This window comes from Thunnus maccoyii, chromosome 22 (assembly GCF_910596095.1).
Source record: "Thunnus maccoyii chromosome 22, fThuMac1.1, whole genome shotgun sequence".
NCBI classification, from domain to species: domain Eukaryota; kingdom Metazoa; phylum Chordata; class Actinopteri; order Scombriformes; family Scombridae; genus Thunnus; species Thunnus maccoyii.
In genome coordinates, this window is record NC_056554.1 from 22,427,886 (window position 1) to 22,452,934 (window position 25,049).

A 25,049-nucleotide genomic window follows, 5' to 3' on the forward strand; every position below is an offset into this window, starting at 1 on the left:
CCCTACGTTGTGTATTAGTTAGCAGTCTAAGGCCCTGTTTACACCTGGCAATAACTCTGTATATGTGTCTATATTCCGATGCGGCGCTAGAGCAAAGAAATAGGATGGACATTTTCGTGAGGGGGCAAACAATGCAGTGTATATTTGTTTACCTGTTATCAAATAAGTTTAACACAGCTGTGGACGGAGGGTACATGGACCCCTGCCGGTTAATAACGAGCGAATTTGGTCTTTGCAAACGGAGATGATGTACGTGTTTGTTTGCATATTGAGCGGGGAAGTGAGATCTGATAACACGTGGTCACTCTGGACGCATGTGGAGACGCATGTTAATGCCGGGTGTAAACAGGGCCTAAATCCTGCTTAATTATCACTGTGAAACAAAAATCCATTAAAACACCATGAATTACTCTTTCATTTACCCCTGAAAAAATATGGCCCATTGTAAGGGGTAAAAAAACTCCTTAAAATGGACAAACACTATTTTTGATTTTTTGTTATCAGATCATTTTAACACTTGCAAACACAAACATGGTGAAAACTATTAGTTACGTTGCCTTTAGATGCTGAAAATAATCTGAATCAAGCTGATGACTGAAGGTGAAATGAATCAGCAGCTTCAACCACTAAAACAACCAGAAGAAGAACAAACATGTAACTCACCTCACAAATAGTCTCATCTCTCTGATCACAGAACAGCAGCTCTGACCTTTGGAACAAAAAAACTGGAGCAAAAGTTAAATATTAACAGACAGTATAAATCTTCATCTAGGAAATATAATGAAATAGATTTCCACATACTTAGATGTATGCAGTATTCACTTGATTTTTGAGCTTTCGGTCATCAAAGCATACAGATAATAGAGTATATGTGTGTGTGTGTGTGTATATATATATATATAAGTATGCAATATACAAACATCGTTCATTCAACAGTGAAAATTAGCCCTTAACAGAAGCAAGACAAACATTTGAACTCTCTTCATGATTTGAAGTGATCAGTGTATCAGATGGACCAGCAGAAGCAAAAAAGTGATTTTACTGAAAGTAAAGTATGTTAGTGAAGGTAAAACTTATCACAACAGGCAACCAGTAATATAAATGGGTTCAGTTCATTCTATAAGATGTTTGAAAGCAATTTTTGCACAATAGAAAAAGTTTTTTTTCAGACAGAATGAGTCATCTCACTATAAAGCACTTTTATTTCACTTGTGGCTCATTTTGAGAGCACAAACCACATCGTTCACACACACACAGCACTTGTACAATGTACAATTACAATTCTTGAACCTTTTGTGCTGCAGATTTAAGGCAAAACATGACTCTTCTATCTCTTTGTGAGCTGGAAACAAATATGTCTGACAGCCCAGTGACACATTGGTCAAGTCAAGTGCTGGAAGGTAAAAAAAGTGCATCTGTCAGTCTTTTAGTGACTTTTTAAAGTCTAATGTATTATTGACATTTGGGCTGGCTTTGTGAGGCTGATGAGACATCTCTCTGTGCAACAATCAGAAAACACTTTCATTTTCATTAAACATTACATCACTGATTACATTAAACACTGAAACAACCAGTAATATTTCTGATCTTAACAGCAAGGTAAAATACATAAAATACATACATAAAAAACAATTTTAACACATAAAATCTCCCTTGTTACAAATTAAAAAGACAGTGTATTCAACTCATTTTGGAGAAGACCGTCACCTGTAATTACTACTTCCACAAAATGTGCAGCCTCATAGTGATTCACTTAAATGATGTGAACTGTGATCATTTTCATACTGTCTATTAATCAGAAACTCAAAGCTAAAGGGTGAGGGATATAAACACAATTTAAGACCCGTAAAACAAAAAAGGAAATGAAATTTCCAGCCAAGTTTTTTCCAGCACTAACACAGTCTCCCACAAAGATTATAACTAATTTTAAAACACTAAACAAACAAATTGTTCCTCTGTTCAATACATGGCTGCTTTGCCTCCAAGAGAAAAATGTACACAATGGAAATGTTTCCTGTTTGAACATCAAACGGTTGTGTTACAGCAACAGTTCAGCTGTAAACTGTACATTAGTTTCTATAATAGGCAGATGCATAGAGGTGTTTAAAATAACGTGTAAAACAAGTTAGTAGCTACAGGGCTACAGTATCATGAGTTGATTCAGAGTGTCTCTTATCATAGGATCGTTAAAAACTTCACATTAATCCCTTCTGTTTTCCATCATAACTGATATTAACACACAACTGTATTGTTGATATTGTATTCATGCTGTATTATGGCCTTCTTTTTGCAGACACGTGAACCTGGCAATTTTAGTTTAGATTGCTAGAAGCACTGGTAGGGACATAAATTCAGTTGACCGTTGACAGTATAGGACATATCCCGACCATCCGCATGCAGATATACACCCTTGGCTGCTCGTATGGATGCAGTGAAAGTCTGCTTATGTAAGCTGACAAAATAAAGCAGAGGACTGAGTGTGAAATTCAACAGCAGGATAGAGGGGCTCAGTGAACGTTGTTTTGAAGGTATGTAGGCGAGTCCAACTGTCAGAGGAAACTCTGTAGAAGGACAGAGTGCCAGCTGGCCAGTCCAGATAAACTCCCACCTGACTGGAGCGTGAGCAGAGTGAAGCTACACTGATACTCTTGTTGTTGTGCATAACATAACAACCCTCCTCAGAGGCAAACATACACCAAGACTTGTCGTTTTGACCCAGCTTGCAATCATTCCCATCCCCTTTTCTACCAATGGTTCTGTATGTTACCCCAATCTTAAATGGTTCCACCACCTCGATCTCCCAGTAGCAGCGCTTATCTAGACCCTGCTCACAAAGCACTTGTGGGCAGAGATCAAACCTCTCTGAGTGATTGCGATATGACTGCTCCTCTTCCATCCAGGTCACCTTTCTGTTCCCCTCAGAGAGATGGAGGTTCTTGTGGGCTGTGTTGGGGTCCAAAGTGAGCTCGCAGGCATCTGGAGGGAAAAAAACGCATAATTTCAGGAGCCAGTGGGATTTACTACAGATTACAGTTCATGTCATCATGATTTAACATACAAAACCTATGATTAGTCCATAAAAGATGACACCATTTAATAGATTAAACTACCCAATAGTACATATTGCAGTTGAAATTAGATCCAGCTCCACCAACTACAACAGTGAAATCCTACCTCCACATTAATGCATCAGTAACAACAATAAAGTAATATAATGTACAGCAATTATTACATGTGGGCTGTTTGTCTACATCCTTTCGAAACTTATCGCACATTTTGCTTATAATACCTCCGTACTCTTAGTAAAGTAAGATTTAACAAACCCCTAAACATTGTGGGCTAAACGTTACGGCTTGACAGAGGAGCACGTCCATAAGTGAGTTGAAGGGTCACAACTAGCTCAGACTAACAGCACAGAGGAGCAAATGCTGTAGATGTTTTTAAACAGCAGAGATTACAACTAGAACGTTGAAAAAATGACCCAAAGAAAGTGTTTTTGAGATTTATAGATATAGACGAAACCAAGTTACAATGATGTAAGTAGCCATGCTGCCACGCTTGTTGTTGTCTTAGAATAAGGCAAAATTAAAGGAACAGGCTTAATGTTTTTCAGAAATACAGATGAAATAAACACTGAATGAAAGATTTCATCAAATTACAGAAGCTAGTGGACAAGAGGATAGCCTGGATATGACTTGACTTCAGCTCTCTATATCGCGAACAGGGCAACACAAGTCATTAGGTAATGTCAACGTCAGCTAATGTTAGCTCATCATTTTAACTATCCAAATTAGAAATTAAACTTTTCACCTTGTTTTTTTTTTGCTGATGTTAGCATAACTTTGTTATTAGCCACATTAGCCATTTGCATGGCTGCTATTATTGTTGTCTGGCTTGCTCTTTCTGTTCACTCCCCTCAACTTAATATTATGCTGTTATTTGTCATCTGTAATGAGAGCTAGCGTTGCCATCAAAGGAAAAGGTTTCATTTTAATAGCTGTATTGGTGCAGGTAAAAGTGCAGTAAAATATTTTTGTTCACCCAATGGTCACACAACATTCAGCAAAATGTTCAGTATTATATTTAGGTAAAACTTATTACATTACTCACATTTCTTGAATCCCGGTTTCATTCGGTGACTTCCTCCGTGTTCAACACTGTGGAGAAAAATGTATTGAAACTTACAAAGAACAACCAATAAGCTAACACTGTATTGCTCTCAGAGCCTAGTAGAGTAAATCTATAGTATATGCATTATCTATTACTCTACAGTATTAGAAACACCGAAAATATTGTGCTCCATGGCTACCTTTGGTCAGATAATAAGTCACCTTTGCTGTTAGATATGTTGTGAGAACTGAACAATACTCTAAATGTTAGTAATAATTTCTATTGTCTATAGGATCCATGCACAGAGTAGCTCTGGTGTAAAACTCTTATATACAAACTAGTTTTATGGTTGGCAGTACAGTCCACCTCACTATAGTGAGGTGGACTGTACTACTGTTCACTAGAAAAGTCAGGAATGTTGTTTTCTGGTATTATAATTACTTGACTGTGGTGAGCGTGCAATGTGGATCGTCCCTCAGCTCAGAGAGCTGATCCTCTCCTGAAACTCCTGGATGGTTGTAGCTGAGGTCCAACTCTATCAGATGGGAGGGGTTTGATTTCAGGGCCTTCGCCAGAAAATTACAGCCCTTCTCTGTGATCTGACAACCTGACAACCTGAGAAAACACAGTGTTTGATTTATCAGCAGGCAGGTTCAAGATGTCTTTCATAAAGGAATATACATAGATTTCTAAATGAATGTAAAGATGGCAGGCTTAAAAGACTGATTTAGTATTATTGCACTCCTTGAACTTTGTCGGATTTACAATGGACAATGTAAATATAAAAGCATTAAAATTGATAACATATATACATTACCCACAATGCAACGTGACGGACAACAGTGCAGTCAGAAAAGGCTTTCTAGTACTTTTCACACATATGCAGTAATAAAGGCGTCCCCCTTTAAATAGGCCCTTGAAAAGATTTAGGTGCATGACAGCAGAAAGCTTTGTGAACCAGCTCAGACGGAAGTCCGAGACTGTGTGCAAAGAATAAACTTTGTCACACTCAAAAGGACTTTGGAGGAAGTTAGATCAGAAATAAAGTTTGGAAGTTGGGTTGCTGGTCTGATTAGTCATTATTAATATCATGCACAGAACACAAATATTTTCTGTTATGTTCCACTGTTTGAGGTTTGACTGACACTCTTTTAATTATGTCATCTTACTGTGTCCACTTCTTCTGCAGTGGTTTAATGGCCCCAACTTAAAAGCGCCACCAGTTGATAAACCAACTCCAAATATACAGCAGTTGATGGAAATGCACATTAAGTTGAATTTTCTTTTGCTGATATTTTAGAAATTTGTGCTAAATTTGGATGGAAACCTAGTTTTTGAACAGTTAGAACAGTGTAGCAACATTTAATTGCATACCTGTAAACATTTTGACCTTGCAGCTCTTTAAAATAACATCTACATATCTTGTTCACCCATTTACATAATGGTATGTTATCTATTATATAAATATGTATAAATACCTCAGTGTCTTCAGTCTGCACCATTGACTTGACAGTCCCTCAGCTCGACTCCAAAGTCTCTCAGGTCATTGTTGCTCAGATCCAGATCTCTTAGAGGTGAGTCGGGGAACTTGAGTCCAAAGGCCAAGTGCTTAACCCACTCTGCTGTCACTTTGCAGTCTGCTAGTCTGGGGATGTATAACAGGGTCATACTATGATAAAGAAAAGGTGCAACTGTTTAAAGATGTAATTCAATACTACAATGAAAGTAAACTTACATGGCTTTTCTGCTGCTCCTCACAGCTGGTATCAGTCTCCTTCTGCCTTCATCTGATGTGTTGTAACTCTTCAAGTCCAACACCTCCACATCATTCTTCGAAACCTGCAGCATGTAGGCCAGTGCAGAGCAATGCAGCGGAGTCAGTTCTGATTTCGAACGATCTGGCAATGTGAGATATTCCTGAATATCATCTTTGACTTTGTGGTCTCTCATCTCGACCATGGTCTGGAAGAGGTTGATGCAACTGTCTGGAGAGAGTGTCTTCCTTCGGATGGCTTTGAGGTAAGTCAGGATTTTCTTGTCAGTATCTTGGCTTTGGTCTGGCGATGTCAGCAGACCCTGAAGGACTTTCCGGTTGGCTTCAGCCATGAGGCCAAGGAGGAATCGTAAGAAGAAGTCCAGGTGGCCATTCTTCTCCTCCAGCACTTTGACGACTGTCATCTTTAGAAGATCAAGCAGCGTATGTTCTTTCTGCTCCAGATTGAGGAAGCTGCTGAGCTCAGTTGTATTTTTGTTTGTGAAGCAGTCATAGACATAAAGAGCTGCAAAGAACTCCTGTATGGTCAGGTGCACAAAGAAGAAGACTTTTTGCTGAGAAAATACTTTTTCTTCTCTAAGGACTGCATTGCAAAATCCAGAGTAGATAGCTGCTTCTTTTATGTCGATGCCACATTCTTCAAAGTCTTTCTCATAGAAGATGAGGTTGTTCTTCTGCAGTTGAACAAATGCAAGCTTGCCAAGTTTCATGAGAAATTCTTTCTGTGACTTTAGAAATAGCTCTTTGTTCTTCTCTGTCTTCTTGTCATATTTTCTGCTTCTGCGTTTTGTCTGGGCAAACAGGAAATTTGCCATCATCTCTGTAAGAGTTTGAGGAATTTCAACTTTCTCATCTTCCCCAAAGACCTCCTGAAATAATATGGCAGAAATCCAGCAGAAGATCGGAATCTGGCACATGATGTCGAGACTCTGGGAAGATCGGATGTGTGACGTGATCCTGTTGGCAAGGCTTAAGTCATGACTAAATTTCTTCCTGAAGTATTCCTCTTTTTGAGGATCATTGAACCCTCTTATTTCCGTCACCATGTCGACATGCTTTGCAGGGATCTGATTGGCTGCTGCTGGACGAGAAGTTATCCAGATGTTAGCATTAGGAAGAAGGTTACCCTGGATGAGGTTTACAATGAGATCACCAACAGACGTTACTTCACTGATAGACGTTACTGTCTTAACATTCTTGAAGTCCAGTTGAAGTCTGCTTTCATCCAGACCGTCCAGGATCACTATAACGCTGCCTTTGGTGATATCCTCTGACTCTTTCAGACTCTGGAGAGCAGGGTGGAATTCAGTCAGGAGCTCATGCAAGCTTTTCTCATCTGTTATCAAATTCAGCTCTCGAAAAGCAAGACAGAAAACAAAATCAATGTCCAGGTTTGCTTCTTCCTCAGCCCAGTCAAGAATGAACTTCTGCACAGCAAATGATTTTCCAATGCCTGCTACGCCCTTCGTCAGGACTGTCCTGGGCGGTTTCTCTTGACCAGGCAAAGCTTTGAAGATATCACTGAGGTTGACGACTGAGTCTAACGATGCTTGCTTTTTCATTTCAGGTTTGAAGTATCTGAACTCATGTTCTTCATGCAGCCCTGTACTCTCTCCAGTGGTGATGTAGAGTGATGTGTAGATTCTTTTTAGGGAGTTTTCTTGGTCATCAATACCTTCAGATGTTGAAGCAAATTTCTTTTGCATTGCTCTTTTAAAATTCTTTGCTTTCCCAACAAGGCTTTTATCTGTAACAATCAAGTATTTTTCATAAATATGATAAGTACCAGATAATCTGAAAGCTGCAGGATTTTACTCCAACAAAAGACTTCACACACTGATTAGCACTCTTTCAAGTTGAGAGGAAAAACTCATCAGTCAAATCAATCGCTGAGGTGAGCAGTTGGAATAAAAACTACAGGTATGACACATTGATATGGTAGTAGCACAGATCATTTCAAAGTCAATAGTGAAATTTACCTGTGTCTTTATATGTATTACCCTGGTGTTTTCTGAGTTTCTTTCCACATGCAGGGCAGGGGTAGTTTGCTGAGTCAGACTGGTCCCAGTTTGAGCTGATACACTGCTTGCATGACCAGTGTCCACATAAGAACTGGACTAGATCCCTCAAATCCTTCTCACACACTGAACAGCTGGATGGCTCCCCAGGCTGCTGTCTGTAGCGAGGACAACAAATGACACAAATTAATAACCTCTTTATTGGATGCAGTTTTCTTTTCTTGTATTATCATCAGCATCGTCTGTTTTCATGAAGGTCAGCAGGACAAGGAGGTTGGTGCTTTCGTCATCTAACAAGTGAGTCAATGCAACAAGAATACATTTGTATCTCTGGCACTGGTAGCTGTTTATCAAGGAACAACAGAAAAGGTGATAACTATATAATTTTACAAATAATACGTTAAGTTTTACAACTAATTAGTTACTTTCCCTCTTATTTTTGATTTAGGAATACTCACTATGATAAATCTGTTTGATATTGTTTGATGACACTTGCTGTATAAGCTATACATTCAGGGGCTAACCTGATTAGCATAGTTGAGCTAACAGATAACAACTGACCCAGTGCCAGAGCTGTCTGGGTGGAACTCGCACTTTCTAATTTACGTTCCACATGTGTGAAGACATAGACCTACTAGGAGTGTATTAGGTTAATTCAACAGTAATTATTTGAACAAAGAAACTAAGAATGTCAAGTACCAAAGTTAACGTTCTGTACCAAACATTTTGGGACAAATACATACATGAGATGCACAACATTTATGAATCACATTCACAAATGGCTTCACCATATCAATCTCCTTATGAATCGCTTATGCAGTAACCTTAGTATGCTTTTAAATGCAAGAAATTTAATTTACATAAAAACATTGGTTTCTCTTCAAGACCAAAGTTCAGCGGCTTGTGCATGGATCCATCTTTCTTCAAAGACACACCACTGGGAGCTGTGGACTAATAATGAAAGTTAATGCAGATCGTTTTTGACCCGCGCTGTGCATTAAAATGTTTTGAATATGTTGTGCATCAGCGTTACTGGATCATAATATAAGAATATAATATAAACTTAGTGCATTAACATATAAATATCTTCTTATCGTCACAACCAGATGGATTCGTTTATACACATTCTGGACCAATTTGTAATTCAAACCCCTCAATTCTTTAGTAATGAAAAAGAACCAATAAGAGTATTGAAAAATCTTTCTTCTGGAGTTTCGTTTATTCCACCAATGCAGTCAACAAAGCAACATAACTCATCACTATAACGACCATCTCTACTGTTATCAGATCATTTTAACACTCGCAAACACAAATATAATGAAAACTGTTAGTTACGTTACCTTTAGATGCTGAAAATAATCTGAATCAAGCTGATGACTGAAGGTGAAATTAATCAGCAGCTTCAACCAGGAAACCAACCAGAAGAACAAAACATGTAACTCACTTCACAAACAGTCTCAACTCTCTGTATTGATCTTAACGTGAAGTGTTCTTTAAGGAAATCTGATCACAGAACAGCAGCTCTGACCTTTGGAGCAAAAAACCCGGAACAAAAGTTAAATATTAACAGACAGTATAAATCTTTATCTAGGAAATATAATGAAATAGATTACCACATACTTAGATCTATGCATACAGATAATGGAGTAGATATTTGCTCTGATGAAGGTCTGACAGACCGAAAGCTCAAAAATAAAGTGAATACTGCATAGATCTAAGTATGTGGTAATCTATTTCATCAAGTTATCTGGACATGTTTGTACCGGGGGTGGGCTGGGCTCTCCCACCACACACACACACACAGACAAACAGAGCTGGCAGCAGAGCTAAGTGAGGCGAAGAAAGTGAAACTCTAATATTGCATTGTGTAAAATTTCAGTCTGGGGCCAGATTCTGAAATTAATGAAAATATGAAAACGCAAGGCAGTGTCTTTTATTATAATGAATCTTAATTTAAGTATGTATACTACTGTATTGTTCTATTTCATATTTTTTGTCACAGCAGATGTTATAACTTTTTGGCGGATAGCTATTATTAACCTCTTAAACTCCACAAGGACGCTGGCGTCCTCAGCTGACATGACTGTCTTTCAGAGGCTGTAGTGGGCTCAGTTTTAAAGCTATTACCATATGAAACTAGACGATCTAAGGCATCCATTGGCACCAACTATGTCATGCTAGTTTTTCGGGAAGGGGGCTGAATAAAGGGGTCTGGGGTATTTTTACATTGCTGTATTGGTAATTTTACTTGAGTAAAGGATCTGAATACTTCTTCCACCACTGACAGAGAGATAGTATAGCTAAGCTATATATTCGTTTTGAGAATTACTAACAGTATAGTAGTAATTTCTCAGTAAATAAGTTATTCAATGATTCACATTTCCCCCAGTATAATCCTGTTACAGTGGACGAGACTAGCATAAACATCATTATACCTGAATGAATAAGGACCTGCAATATCAGTGCATAACCATGGGTCTGGTTTGGCCCTGGTCAGGACTGTCACTGTGCTCTTTAACGGAGGTGGGGCAGTTAACAAGATGTAGCTACATTTGCCAAATCAGTTAGTTGTCATTGTTAAAGTTTTTGCTCTTATAAAACAGTACAAAACAGGGTTTGAACACAACTCTGATAAAGCAACAGTACAACGTGATGCCACAGTTTCAGAGAGCCATTTCTCAGCAGGGCCAAACACCAGAACTAACCGCAAACTACACAACCCGGCCAAAGCGTCTCACCTTAAACAAGATAACTGGCAGGATCATAAACGGCTATGGACTTTTGTGTAATGAAAAAATCTCTCCTTGTTCCTTTAAAAGAAATGAAGCACAGACACACAGTTTCCAAGGGAAATGTTACTTTCAGTTTTGTGCTATGTGCTGTGCTGTCAGCCAGACTGATGGATAGATGTACACTAATTCCTGCTTTAAAGTCATCAGTATAATAACCACTACAGGACAAGAATAACTTAAAATAACAAATAATAATGAATATCTCCTTAATTTAACCCTGAAAACATATGGTGCATTTGTTGGGTTTTTTCACATGTAAAAAATCCAAATGGACCAAAACCCAGTCAAGTGATTTGGTTTCTTAGTGAATCCAGGAGTATAATATAAAAATAATCTGAATGCAGAATTATTATTTTCTCTTTAGCTGATAATATTTCTGTTCTTTGACTAAAGTAATGATGTTGAATGCAGAACTCTCTTAGTTTATATCTTATGAACAGTTAGTGACACCTAGTGATAAATAAAACTCACTATATGATGTGACTCCTGTACATACAGCCAGATGATCACATACCTGAGCTGCTTAAATTAAAAATAGATGCTCATATTACATTTATTTAATGAGAAAATAAGTCAGAATAATTTTAAATGCAGTGCAGTTTAGTGAAAAGAATAAGTAATGTGATTATTATTTTTGCTTAATTTGTTTGTTTTCTGAGACATAAATCCAGTGTGTGGGAGCATTTTCTATATTAAGTCTTTTAATCTTCAATTACGAGTAAGATCATGTAATGATACATGTTCTTTGTGTCTTACAATACAATACAAACAATCTTTTGCTACTTTAATGTTTTACCATTTAAAGATCTCCTCCAGACGTGTTTTAAAACACATAAAATTACTCTGCTTTGAATAATAATTTGTGTCTGATATGTTTTTTTCCACAAAAAAGTGCAAGTTAGAAATTACATCCCAAAACACGTATTGGCTCGCTTTCCTCACCAGAACATAACAAATGAAAATCTCAGTTATATCTCCCAGCAGAACAAAAACACATTGCTCAAAGGTCCTTTATTTATTGATGTTTTAATACACACAGAAAATACATGAAAACATAATTGTAAGGTTCGATCCCAGTGACAATAAGCCTCACAGAAGCCAGAAAAATGCATTTGAGCTCATGGTGTCTCTCTCAGGATGAACTACCAGTGGAATAAAAGTGATTTATAGTGAGGTACCTCAGTCTGTCAGGTGGAAAATGTCCATCACGCTCGACTATCAGGAGTAAAAATGTGCTTTTACTGAAAGTAACGTATGTTAATAAAAGTAGTATCAAGTATAAATGGGTGTGAAAATAAGGCAGCTCATTCTTTAAAGTGTTTTAAAGCATTTTATCCACTTAACAGAGGGAACTTTTCATCTCATCTATTTCTGGAGATATCAGATATAACGAGTCATCTCACTGTAAAGCACTTTTATTCTGCTTGTAGTTCATTCTGAGAGCACAAATCAAATTGCCAGAATATCAGTCACACATGCAGCTTTAAAAATGATCATTCTTGAACTGTTTGTGCTGCAGAGCTCAAACAAAAACACCTGTGTGATTTATTTCTCACCTTAAATGTATTCAGACACTTTCTGTATTTCAATGGATTGAGTAGAAATGTGATTAAAAACAGTTTTTCCACTTTGTGAGCTGTAAACAAATATGACTGAAAGGTACATGTGTCAATCTGTTATTGAAATGTTAAAGTTTACTGTATTATTGACATTAGGGCTTTGTGAGGCGAACAAATCATCTCTCTATGCAGCATTCAGAACACACTTTCATTAAACATTACACTGATTACATTAAACACCAAAACAACTAGTAATATTTCTGCCATTAATAACAACATAAAAAACACGAAGCTGTTAAAATAAGACCACTTATGAAAATACAGAGTATGAATTAAAAAAAAAACACTTATTACACATCAAATCTCCCAGGTTACATGTTTACAGTGACTCAGTTTAGTACTCTGGATTTTAACAAGGTGCTTAACATGATGAAACTGATTGTATTGATACTGGTGTCTATCAAAGTTTCTATTTGTAAGAATCAGAAATTCCCTCTCATTAGTGACAGCTGTGGCCGTTAAATGAGCTGTAGTCAACATGCAGTTGCTTGCATCACCTGCGTAGTCATAGTGCAAGACTATTGCAGGTGATGTCTTTTTCCTCGCTTACACTTCTCATAATTAAATAGAAGATCTCGAACATTGTGTTTTGTGCTGTTACAGACAATCAAGAGAGTCAATAGTCTCCTTTTCTTACGTTACATTACTACCTGTTCACTCATTTGCAATAAAAACGATTAATACATGTAAATTGCTTCACAATTCTTACATATAGAACCTTTAAGTATAAACTCAAAGTTAAAAGGTGAAGGAAGTGTATACAATTAAAATTGACGATGATCTCCACAAGCCTCCAGTATACAGATGTAACAACAGTTCAAACTACTCTCTCCTCCTCTGTCATACACGGCAGCTTTGCCTCCTTTTAAACAGAAATCTTTAAACCATTCACATGTTCTGGTCGTTTATATTAAAGTGATAATTCAGTTGTTTACTGAACATTTGTTTCTATAATACGCATAGATACAAAGATAGTGGTTTTAAAATAACGTGTACCAGTAGTTGACAGCTTAAGGGCTTATTGAGCTGGATAAATCTGAGCTTCGTTACTCTGAGGTGATAGTGCAGAGAGGTTTTAAACAACAGATGTACCAAACAGCAGCTGTACTATGTGACATTATTGTCTTCTTATTTTGTATTGCCATAAATGAAAAGTCTGAACACTAGAATAATTCTGACCTAGATAAAAACGAAGGAAGCAGAAGCCAGGTAAAGAGGTAAATCTTCTAAGTAAAAACACGACAACATATCTATCTACGTTCATTTTTTTAGAAGTAAACAACTTATCCCTACAACGTACTGGTCTGCTTGCAGTTTTCCACTTATGACCAGCTGTTTCCATCACCAGAAAGGCGGAACATTACTACAGTTAGTTGGTCAAACCTGTACAATATAATATCAAGGCTCCTTTACACTGATTTTACACTGTGATTTTTGGCTGTCTGAGCCAAATACACACAAACCAGAACCATGGAGGTGGAATGGAAAGAAGTTTGTGGGAGAAAACCTTCCTCGCCTGCATCTTTAAAACATAAGACGTGATGATGTGTCTCTCTCATTAATTTTTTTTATATTTCCATTGTAGCGTTATGATTAACCACAACTTCACTGCACAGTTTGACAGCCTCAAACTGTCATCATACAGTCATACTGTGGCCAAGATTTTATTACAGCTGCCTCGCACAGTGTGACATGAAATAAACTTACATGATTGTTGCTGTCACTCAATCTAAAGGAGCCTTTAGTTTCAAACCTGTACATGTAAAAGTTATTGGTCAAGTCTATGACTTTAATCCTATACAGTAAAGCAGATATTAGAAGCTTCTGATGGTGCTATGCGTTTTTTTGTTTTTCTGATGCTTTATTTTTTTATCTTTTTTAAAAATCTTTTCTTCTTAGAGAGATACAGAAGATGTAATACATCTGCCTGATCTATACAAAATGACAACAACCACAGATCCCTTCACCCTCACATCCACATAATTTGATAGGAAAAGCTATAAAAAAATAGAAATAGAAAGAAATAACGGAATGATAAGTAATAATAAAAATACATTTTATACAGTGTGATGCTTGCTTTCATCATGAATGACTGCTTGTTGCTTGTTTTGCTGCATGTTTAAACAATATTTACATCCAGACTCAGAGTGTATTCTCCAACATGTAATTCTCCACATAGGTGATAAACGGCTTCACATCAGTAAGGCACTTAAGAGTGAATCTAACTTTCTCTAACGGCAGAAACCGCATTAGATCTCGAGTGTAGGTGGGTGGTGTTTCATCCATCCACTTAAGGAGGCTCAGTCATTAGTTTTGAGTTTTTATGACACATAATGGTGTAGGGGTTAAAAAAAAGAACAGCAGCAGGTTTCTGGAGTTGCTGCTGGCAGGGTGTAGGTTTGGCGTTAAGATGGGTCGGGACATGTTTTAAACCTGCACTTATGTGTTTGTGTGCACTTCATATTAGCTTTTATAGTTTTTTACACTTTCTATGGATTTTTAAAAAAAATCACATTTTACATTTTATTTTAGTGATATTATCTGAGACAGAGATGACAATTTTAATGAGAGTCAATCAAATATTCTGCAATAATTTCTAGTTTCTGGAAAAAGGTTTAAAAAATAAACCTACATGTGTTAAAAATGTCATGATACAAAAAGTAATAATTTTCTTTGTATGCAGTTGCAGGTGTCCTGTTAACCATTTTCCAGACATCTCTTTTATAATGTTGGTCTATGGTGAAATTGCTGTTTGGGACACTTTTGGGCAATTGGGACAAACTGGCATCAAGGCTGAGTGTTGGTGCTCTATCAGCTCTATTAATACATCCATGGACTAAACAACCCTAGAGCTGCAGCTCTCTCTCTGACTTCCCCTACTGCAAATGTAACTGACTACCTCTATCATCAATTCAACATGTTCAATCAGCCACCAACAATGATACATGCCTCAAAGTCCCTGTTGCATTCACACAGCTTACAGCAAGCTGGTGTGTTGGTCGTCTATATCTCGCTGCCTCCCTCTCACTCTCTCTCTCTCTCCATCCATATTACTTTCACATACTTTTTGCAAAGGCACACAAACCTGGCAACTCTGCTTTGAACGGATAGGCTACTGACGGATAGGAGCAGTTAATCCTTTGTGTTTTCTAAGATGACATGTCCCGACCATCCGCATGCAGATATACACCCTTGGCTGCTCATATGGATGCAGTGAAAGTCTGCTTATGTTAGCTGACAAAACAAAGCAGCCATGCTTGTTGTCGTCTTAGAATATGGCAAAATTAAAGGAATAGGCTTAATGTTTTTCAGAAATAGAGATGAAATAAACACCGAATGAAAGATTTAATCAAATTACAGAAGCTAGTGGACAAGAGGATAGCCTGGATATGACTTGACGTCAGCTGTCTATATTGCGAACAGGGCAACACACGTCATTAGTTAGGAGTGAGTGTGAACGTTGTTTTGAAGGTATGCAGGCGAGTCCGATTGTCAGAGGAAACTCTGTAGAAGGACAGAGTGCCAGCTGGCCAGTCCAGATAAACTCCCACCTGACTGGAGCGCGAGCAGAGTGAAGCTACATCTAACCTTTTGCTGTTGTGCATAACATAACAACCCTCCTCAGAGCAAACCAGACACCAAGACTTGTCGTTTTGACCCAGCTCGCAATCATTCCCATCCCCTTTTCTACCAATGGTTCTGTATGTTACCCCAATTTTAAATGGTTCCACCACCTCAATCTCCCAGTAGCAGCGCTTATCTAGACCCTGCTCACAAAGCACTTGTGGGCAGAGATCAAACCTCTCTGAGTGATCGGGATATGACTGCTCCTCTTCCACCCAGGTCACCTTTCTGTTACCCTCAGAGAGACAGAGGTTCTTGTGGGCTGTGTTGGGGTCCAAAGTGAGCTCGCAGGCATCTGGAGGGAAAAAAACGTGTAATTTCAGGAGCCAGTGGAATTTACTACAGATTACAGTTAATTTTCTAATTATGATTTAACATACAAAACCTATTAGTCTAGTCCTACTAGTCTATTAGTCATACTAGTCCATAAAAGATGACACTATTTAATAGATTAAACTACCCAATAGTACATATTGCAGTTGAAATTAGATCCAGCTCCACCAACTACAACAGTGAAATCCTACCTCCAGATTAATGCATCAGTAACAACAATAAAGTAATATAATGTACAGCAATTATTACATGTGGGCTGTTTGTCTACATCCTTTCGAAACTTATAGCACATTTTGCTAATAATACCTCCGTACTCTTGGTAAAGTAAGATTTAACAAACCCCTAGACATTGTGGGCTAAACGTTACGGCTTGACAGAGGAGCACGTCCATAAGCGAGTTGAAGGGTCACAACTAGCTCAGACTAACAGCACAGAGGAGCAAATGCTGTAGATGTTTTTAAACAGCAGAGATTACAACTAGAAAGTTGAAAAAAATGACTCAAAGAAAGTGTTTTTGAGATTTATAGATATAGACGAAACCAAGTTACAATGACGTAAGTAGCTACACTGCCATGCTTGTTGTCGTCTTAGAATATGGCAAAATTAAAGGAACAGGCTTAATGTTTTTCAGAAATAGAGATGAAATAAACACTGAATGAAAGATTTAATCAAATTACAGAAGCTAGTGGATAAGAGGATAGCCTGGATGTGGATATTTTTGTTCACCTAGTTATTTTAACTAATAATTGAAATGGTCACATAACATTCAGCAAAATGTTCAGTATTATATTTAAGTCCTCATCATCCATTTTTAGTTTCCACAGATACTCACATTTCTTGAATCCCGGTTTCATTCGGTGACTTCCACCATGTTCAACACTGTGGAGAAAAATGTATTGAAACTTTCAAAGAACAACCAATAAGCTAACACTGTATTGCTCTCAGAGCCTAGTAGAGTAAATCTATAGTATGTGCATTATCTATTACTCTACAGTATTAGCAACACCGAAAATATTGTGCTCCATGGCTACCTTTGGTCAGATAATAAGTCACCTTTGCCGTTAGACATGTTATGAGAACTGAACAATACTCTAAATGTTAGTAATAATTTCTATTGTCTATAGGATCCATGCACAGAGTAGCTCTGGTGTAAAACTCTTATATACAAACTAGTTTTAGTTGGCAGTACAATCCACTAATCCAGAAACAAATTGTCTCTCTGTTCACTAGAAAAGTCAGGAATGTTGTTTTCTAGTATTATAATTACTTGAGTGTGTTGAGCTTGTAATGTGGATCGTCCCTCAGCTCAGAGAGCTGATCCTCTCCTGAAACTCCTGGATGGTTGTAGCTGAGGTCCAACTCTATCAGATGGGAGGGGTTTGATTTCAGGGCCTTCGCCAGAGAATTACAGCCGGTCTCTGTGATCTGACAACCTGACAACCTGAGAAAACACAGTGTTTGATTTATCAGCAGGCAGGTTCAAGATGTCTTTCATTAAGGAATATACATAGATTTCTAAATTAATGTAAAGATGGCAGGCTTAAAAGACTGATTTAGTATTATTGCACTCCTTGAACTTTGTCGGATTTACAATGGACAATTTAAATATAAAAGCATTAAAATTGATATTATTATCCACAATGCAACTTGAAAGCAAACAGTTCTGTCAGAAAAGGCTTTCTAGTACTTTTCACACATATGCAATAATAAAGGAGTTCCCCTTTAAATGGGCCCTTGAAAAGAATTAGGTGCATGACAGCAGAAAGCTTTGAAGTCCAGCTCAGGCTGAAGAAGACTGTGTGCAAAGACTCATAAGGACTTTAGAGGAAGTTAAATCAGAAATAAAGTTTGGAAGTTGGGTTGCTAGTATGGACCTTGCAGCTCTTTAAAATAACATCTACATATCTTGTTCACCCGTTTACATAATGGTATGTTATCTATTATATAAATATGTATAAATACCTCAGTGTCTTCAGTCTGCACCATTGACTTGACAGTCCCTCATGGAGCAGCTCGACTCCAAAGTCTCTCAGGTCATTGTTGCTCAGGTCCAGATCTCTTAGAGGTGAGTCGGGGAACTTGAGTCCAAAGGCCAAGTGCTTAACCCACTCTGCTGTCACTTTGCAGTCTGATAGTCTGGGGATGTATAACAAGGTTATAATATGATAAAGAAAAGGTGCAACTGTTTAAAGATGTAATTCAGTACTACAACGAAAGTAAACTTACATGGCTTTTCTGCTGCTCCTCACAGCTGGTATCAGTCTCCTTCTGCCTTCATCTGATGTGTTGTAACTCTTCAAGTCCAACACCTCCACATCATTCTTCGAAACCTGCAGCATGTAGGCCAGTGCAGAGCAATGCAGCGGAGTCAGTTCTGATTTCGAACGATCTGGCAATTTGAGGTATTCCTGAATCTCATCTTTGACTTTGTGATCTCTCATCTCGACCATGGTCTGGAAGAGGTTGATGCAACTATCTGGAGAGAGGTTCTTCCTTCGGATGGCTTTAAGGTAAGTCAGGATTTTCTTGTCAGTATCTTGGCTTGGGTCTGACGATGTCAGCAGACCCTGAAGGACTTTCCGGTTGGCTTCAGCCATGAGGCTGAGGAGGAATCGTAAGAAGAAATCCAGGTGGCCGTTCTTCTCCTCCAGCACTTTGTCAACTGTCATCTTTAGAAGATCAAGCAGTGTATGTTCTTTCTGCTCCAGATTGAAGAAGCTGCTGAGCTCAGTTGTTTTCTTGTTTGTGAAGCAGTCACAGACATAAAGAGCTGCAAAAAACTCCTGTATGGTCAGATGCACAAAGAAGAACTTTTGCTGAGAAAACACTTTTTCTTCTCTAAGGACTGCAGTGCAAAATCCAGAGTAGATAGCTGCTTCTTTTATGTCGATGCCACATTCTTCAAAGTCTTCCTCATAGAAGATGAAGTTGTTCTTCAGCAGTTGAACAAATGCAAGCTTGCCAAGTTTTATGAGAAATTCTTTCTGTGACTTTAGAAATAGCTCTTCGTTCTCCTCTTTCTTCTTGTCATATTTTCTGCTTCTGCGTTTTGTCTGGGCAAACAGGAAATTTGCCATCATCTCTGTCAGATTTTGAGGAATTTCAACTTTTTCGTCTTCCCCAAAGACCTCCTGAAATAATATGGCAGAAATCCAGCAGAAGATCGGGGTCTGGCACATGATGTCGAGACTCTGGGAAGACCGGATGTGTGAAATGATCCTGTCGGCAAGGCTCGAGTCTTGACTAAATTTCTTCCTGAAGTATTCCTCTTTTTGAGGATCATTGAACCCTCTTATTTCCGTCACCATGTCGACATGCTTTGCAGGGATCTGATTGGCTGCTGCTGGACGGGAAGTTATCCAGATGTTAGCATTAGGAAGAAGGTTACCCTGGATGAGGTTTGCAAGGAGATCACCCACAGATGTTACTTCACTAACAGACGTTATTTTCTTAATGTTCTTGAAGTCCAGTTGAAGTCTGCTTTCATCCAGACCATCCAGGATCACTATAACCCTGCCTTTGGTGATATCCTCTGAATCTTTCAGACTCTTTGGAGCAGGGTGGAATTCAGTCAGGAGCTCATGCAAGCTTTTCTCATCTGTAATCAAATTCAGCTCTCGAAAAGCAAGACAGAAAACAAAATCAATGTCCAGGTTTGCTTCTTCCTCAGCCCAGTCAAGAATGAACTTCTGCACAGCAAATGATTTTCCAATGCCTGCTACGCCCTTCGTCAGGACTGTCCTGGGCGGTTTCTCTTGACCAGGCAAAGCTTTGAAGATATCACTGAGGTTGACGACTGAGTCAAACGATGCTTGCTTTTTCATTTCAGGTTTGAAGTATCTGAACTCATGTTCTTCATGCAGCCCTGTACTCTCTCCAGTGGTGATGTAGAGTGATGTGTAGATGCTGTTCATGGAGTTTTCTTGGTCATCAATACCTTCAGACACTGAAGCAAATTTCTTTTGCATTGCTCTTTTAAAATTCTTTGCTTTCCCAACGAGGCTTTTATCTGTAACAGTCAAAAAAGTTATTTAATTTTTAAAGTATTTTTCATAAATATGTTAAGTACCAGATAATCTGAAAACTGCAGGATTTTACTCCAACAAAAGACTTCACACACTGATTAGAACTCTTTCATGTTGAGAGGAAAAACTCACCAGTCAAATCAATTTCTGAAGTGAGCAGTTGAAATAAAAACCACAGATATGACAACCTGATATAGTAGTAGCACAGATCATTTGAAAGTTAATAGTTAAACCTACCTGTGTCTTCGTCTGTATTTCCCTGGTGTTTTATGAGTTTCTTTCCACATACAGGGCAGGGTTGGTCTGCTGGTGAATAAGACTGGTCCCAGTTTGAGCTGATACACTGTTTGCATGACCAGTGTCCACAGAAGAACTGGACTAGATCCCTTAAATCCTCCTTACACACTGAACAGCTGGATGGCTCCCCAGGCTGCTGTCTGTAGCAAGGACAACAAATGACACAAATAAATAACCTCTTTAATGAATGCGGTTTTCTTTTCTCGTATTATCATCATTATCGTTTTCTGTTTTCATGAGGGTCATGGGGACAAGGAGGTTGGTGGTGCCTTCATCTAACAAGTGAGTCAGTGCAACAGGAAAACGTTTGTAACTTGGCTCTGCTGGTTGTATTTCAGGGAGCAACAGAATAGGAGATAACGTTACAATTTTACAAGTAATACATTATGTTTTACAATTAATTCATTACTTTCCCTCTTGTTTTGATTTAGTAATTCTCACTATGATAACTCTGTTTGTTTGATACCATATTGTTTGATGACACTAGCTGTATAAGCTATACATCCAGGGGTTAACCTGATTAGCATAGTTGAGCTAACAGATAACAGCTGACCCAGTGCCAGAGCTGTCTGGGTGGAACTCACACTTTCAAATCTACGTTCCACATGTGTTAAGACATAGACCTACTAGGGGTGTATTAGGTTAACTCAACAGTAATTATTTGAACCAAGAAAAGAAGAATGTCAAGTACCAAACCAAACATTCTGTATCAAACATTTCAGGACAATTACAACATTTGTAAACCACAATAACACATGTCTTCACCACATCATATTCCTTATGAATCTCTGATGAAGTAACCTTAATACGCTTTTAAATGCAAGATATTTAATTTATGTAAAAACATCAAAATTACTTTAGTTCTTCTTCAAGACCAAAGTTGGGTGGCAGGAAGATGGATCCATCACTCTTCATAGACACATGACTGGGAGCTGTGGACTCAGCTGTACTCATCTGTGAACTAAAAGAAGAGATTAATGTCCACAAAAAAGTGACTTTCACTTATATACTGTACATTAGCCATGTTTCTAGTCCCAGGTATGTGTTGCACATGTAAACTAAATATCCTAGTTTCTGAGGGCCAACAGTGCTGGAAGAAGTATTCAGATCCTTTACTTAAGTAAAAGTACCAATACAACAATTTAAAACACTCCAATACTTTTTTCTCTACATAAAATGCCAGAAAAATTAATATAAGACCAATAATGCTAAAAAACAAAATGATTATTTCTTAAAATCCTGGGTGATGACATCATTTTGCTTCAAAGATATAACAATGAAACATTCAGCTATCTATCAAATAATAATGAAAATTATTAATGTTGGTCATTTTTGACCCGCGTTGTGCATTAAAATGTTTTGAATATGTTGTGCATCAGAGGGTCAGTGTAACTGGATTATAAGTATAAGAATATAATATAAACTTAGTGCAAAAACATGTAAATAATATCCTCTTATTGTCACACCCAGGTGGATTCATTTATGCACATTTTGGACCACTTCATTGTTTGTGTCTTACCTTTGTGTCTTTTCAAGACCAAAGTTGAGCGGCAGGAAAATGGATCGATCACTCTTCATAGACACATGACTGGGAGCTGTGGACTCAGCTGTACTCATCAGTGAGCTAAAAGAAGAGATTAATGTCTTTTTTAAAAAAGGGACTTATAAACACTTATAAACATTAGCCATGTTTCTGGCCCCGGGTATGTGTTGCACATGCACATGTGTACTGCATAACAAGTAAAAGTCCTGCATGAGAATCCTACTTAAGTAAAAGTACATAAGTATTATGAACTTGATGCAGTTAAAGTTTTGCAGTAAAAGTACATAAGTATTATGAGCTTGATGTAGTTAAAGTATTGCAGTAAAAGCACATAAGTATTATGAGCTTGATGTAGTTAAAGTATTGCAGTAAAAGTACATAAGTATTATGAGCTTGATGTAGTTAAAGTATTGCAGTAAAAGTATATAAGTATTATGAGCTTGATGTAGTTAAAGTATTGCAGTAAAAGTACATAAGTATTATGAGCTTGATGTAGTTAAAGTATTGCAGTAAAAGTACATAAGTATTATGAGCTTGATGTAGTTAAAGTATTGCAGTAAAAGTACATAAGTATTATGAGCTTGATGTAGTTAAAGTATTGCAGTAAAAGTACATAAGTATTATGAGCTTGATGTAGTTAAAGTATTGCAGTAAAAGTACATAAGTATTATGAGCTTGATGTAGTTAAAGTATTGCAGTAAAAGTACATAAGTATTATGAGCTTGATGTAGTTAAAGTATTGCAGTAAAAGTAGTGGTTTGGTCCCTCTGACTGATATATTATTATATATGACATCATTAGATTATTAATAGTGAAGCATCAGTGTTAGAGCAGCATGTTACTGTTGTAGCTGCTGGAGGTGGAGCTAGTTTACACTACTTTATATACAGTTAGCTAGTTTAGTCCAGTGGTTCCCAACCTAGGGGTCGGGCCCCTCCAAAGGGTCAGCAGATAAATCTGAGGGGTCGTGAGATGATTAATGGGAGAGGAAAGAAGAAAAAACAAAGTTTCTGTTTTCAGTTTTTGGACTTTTTCTCTAATCTTTGATTTTGCTGAAATATTGGATCATTTGAACATTTATTGAAATGATATGTGATAAAGTGATGTGTGTATTATAAAGGAAAGGTCACAAATTAATACATTTCAAGCATTAATTGTTTTTTGTATAGTCAGTGTTGTTGCAAAACAATAAATCTGAAACAAGTATGATTATTTTTTGTCATTTTTGACCCATGTTGTGCATTAAAAGGTTTTGAATATGTTGTGCATCAGAGGGTCAGTGTTACTGGATCATAAGTATAAAAATATAATATAAACTTAGTGCAAAAACATGTAAATAATATCTTCTTATTGTCACACCCAGGTGGATTCATTTATGCACATTCTGGACCACTTTTGTTCAACCTTACCTTTGTGTCTTTTTAAGACCAAAGTTGAGCGGCGGGAAGATGGATCGATCACGCTTCATAGACACATGACTGGGAGCTGTGGACTCAGCTGTACTCATCTGTGAGCTAAAAGAAGAGATTAATCTTTTTTTTTTAAATTGACTTTCACTTGTATACTGTACATTAACCATGTTTCTAGTTTGGTTTGTTTCATAAAAAGTATAAAGGTGGATTCTGCTGGACATTGAAAACAAATCAATACACTTAACTTCAGTTTGCTTATGTGGTTGCTGAATCCTTATAATAACCATTTAATCACTTGAAACATGATGTCAGGAACGCAAATACATAAACTACATACATAAATATAGACATTTGTGTAAATGTGAAGTACAAACTACCTGAACCTGAGACTCACTGAACTTAAAACATATTTTTTGTATTTGTTTTTCCCCCTTTCTTTATTGGCATAAAGAAACAATAACAAATTATTTTACCACAAAATTATCATACAGAAAACAAACATCATACAGTTTACAGAAGAAAAACCAAAAACTCAGAGGTAGAGAGAGTTACGGTTCATACGACTTTAAACAAAAACAAGTATTAATAGTGTTTACAGCCTTTTGATTAGAAGAAAAACAAATTACATCGATGTGATGTTTGATCTTTTTTTACTTTTAAATCTGCTTTTATGAATATGAAATTTAAACAATAAAAAAAGAAAAGATAGTAATAAACATATGAGAATTCAAATGAATGTTATCCTCTAGTTTGCCAAATGTTTCCAAAATAATAATATAATTTTCACTAATATGGCTGTTCACATTATTCCAAAAGTCTCCAAGAGTCTCATAAAAGTGCAGAAATGTAAAACTTATATCAATATCTTTCTGAATTTTTAAAAAACTATATCTTAGTTGTGTGAAATCTATGAATAAGTTGGAAAGGATCTTAATTTTGTTGAGCCAGGCCTTTTTCCTGCTCAAGTTGTTGACAAAATGATTCCAGTATGAGATTTATTGTTACTACAGAGATGCAAAGAAAAACAAAGACGGTAAAATTTATGATTAATTCTTGGTTGTTTCTGAAATAGCAAACAGAAACCAGAAGGGATTGAACTAAACACCTTTACATCATCCACAGGTGTTACAATGATGTTGTTGTTGATAAAAACTCCTCATCAGTAAACTATTCCTATTAAACAACTGATTCACCAGATTTATGTTGTTGTGGAGCCGAGATTATAAAAAAAGATGTCCTTATTATTTCACATGAAATATGTAGATGAGAAATTAGAGAACTTTACTGGGATTTTGTCAGTAAAAACTTCTTAGACTTCTTCACAGCTGCTCATTTGTGATAGGCTATTACATTACCTGATTGATGGATCACTGCAGGAGCTCATTGGCTCTTCAGACATGAAGGAGGACTGGTTGAAGGCTGTGAAGTCAGACCGCTTCCTCTTCCTCCTCTCTGCCATGTCTACTGCTGAGAGTCAAACAGGCAGGACAACTTTTCAAGAC

At 37.3% G+C, this 25,049-nt stretch overlaps 1 protein-coding gene across 1 annotated transcript; it reads right to left on the minus strand.

The window, feature by feature from the left end:
• Positions 1 to 2,164: 2,164 nt before the first annotated feature.
• Positions 2,165 to 23,642, minus strand: LOC121889980 (protein NLRC3-like). The gene is made up of 10 exons (XM_042402227.1): positions 23,545 to 23,642; positions 22,112 to 22,216; positions 21,449 to 21,553; positions 20,533 to 20,789; positions 18,497 to 20,279; positions 18,233 to 18,406; positions 17,538 to 17,711; positions 17,103 to 17,149; positions 15,789 to 16,232; positions 2,165 to 2,532 (listed from the first exon to the last, which is right to left on the minus strand). The coding sequence occupies exons 1-10, from the start codon at positions 23,640 to 23,642 to the stop codon at positions 2,444 to 2,446; spliced, it is 3,276 nt and encodes a 1,091-aa protein (XP_042258161.1). The 3' UTR covers positions 2,165 to 2,443.
• Between the last annotated feature and the right edge of the window lie 1,407 nt (positions 23,643 to 25,049).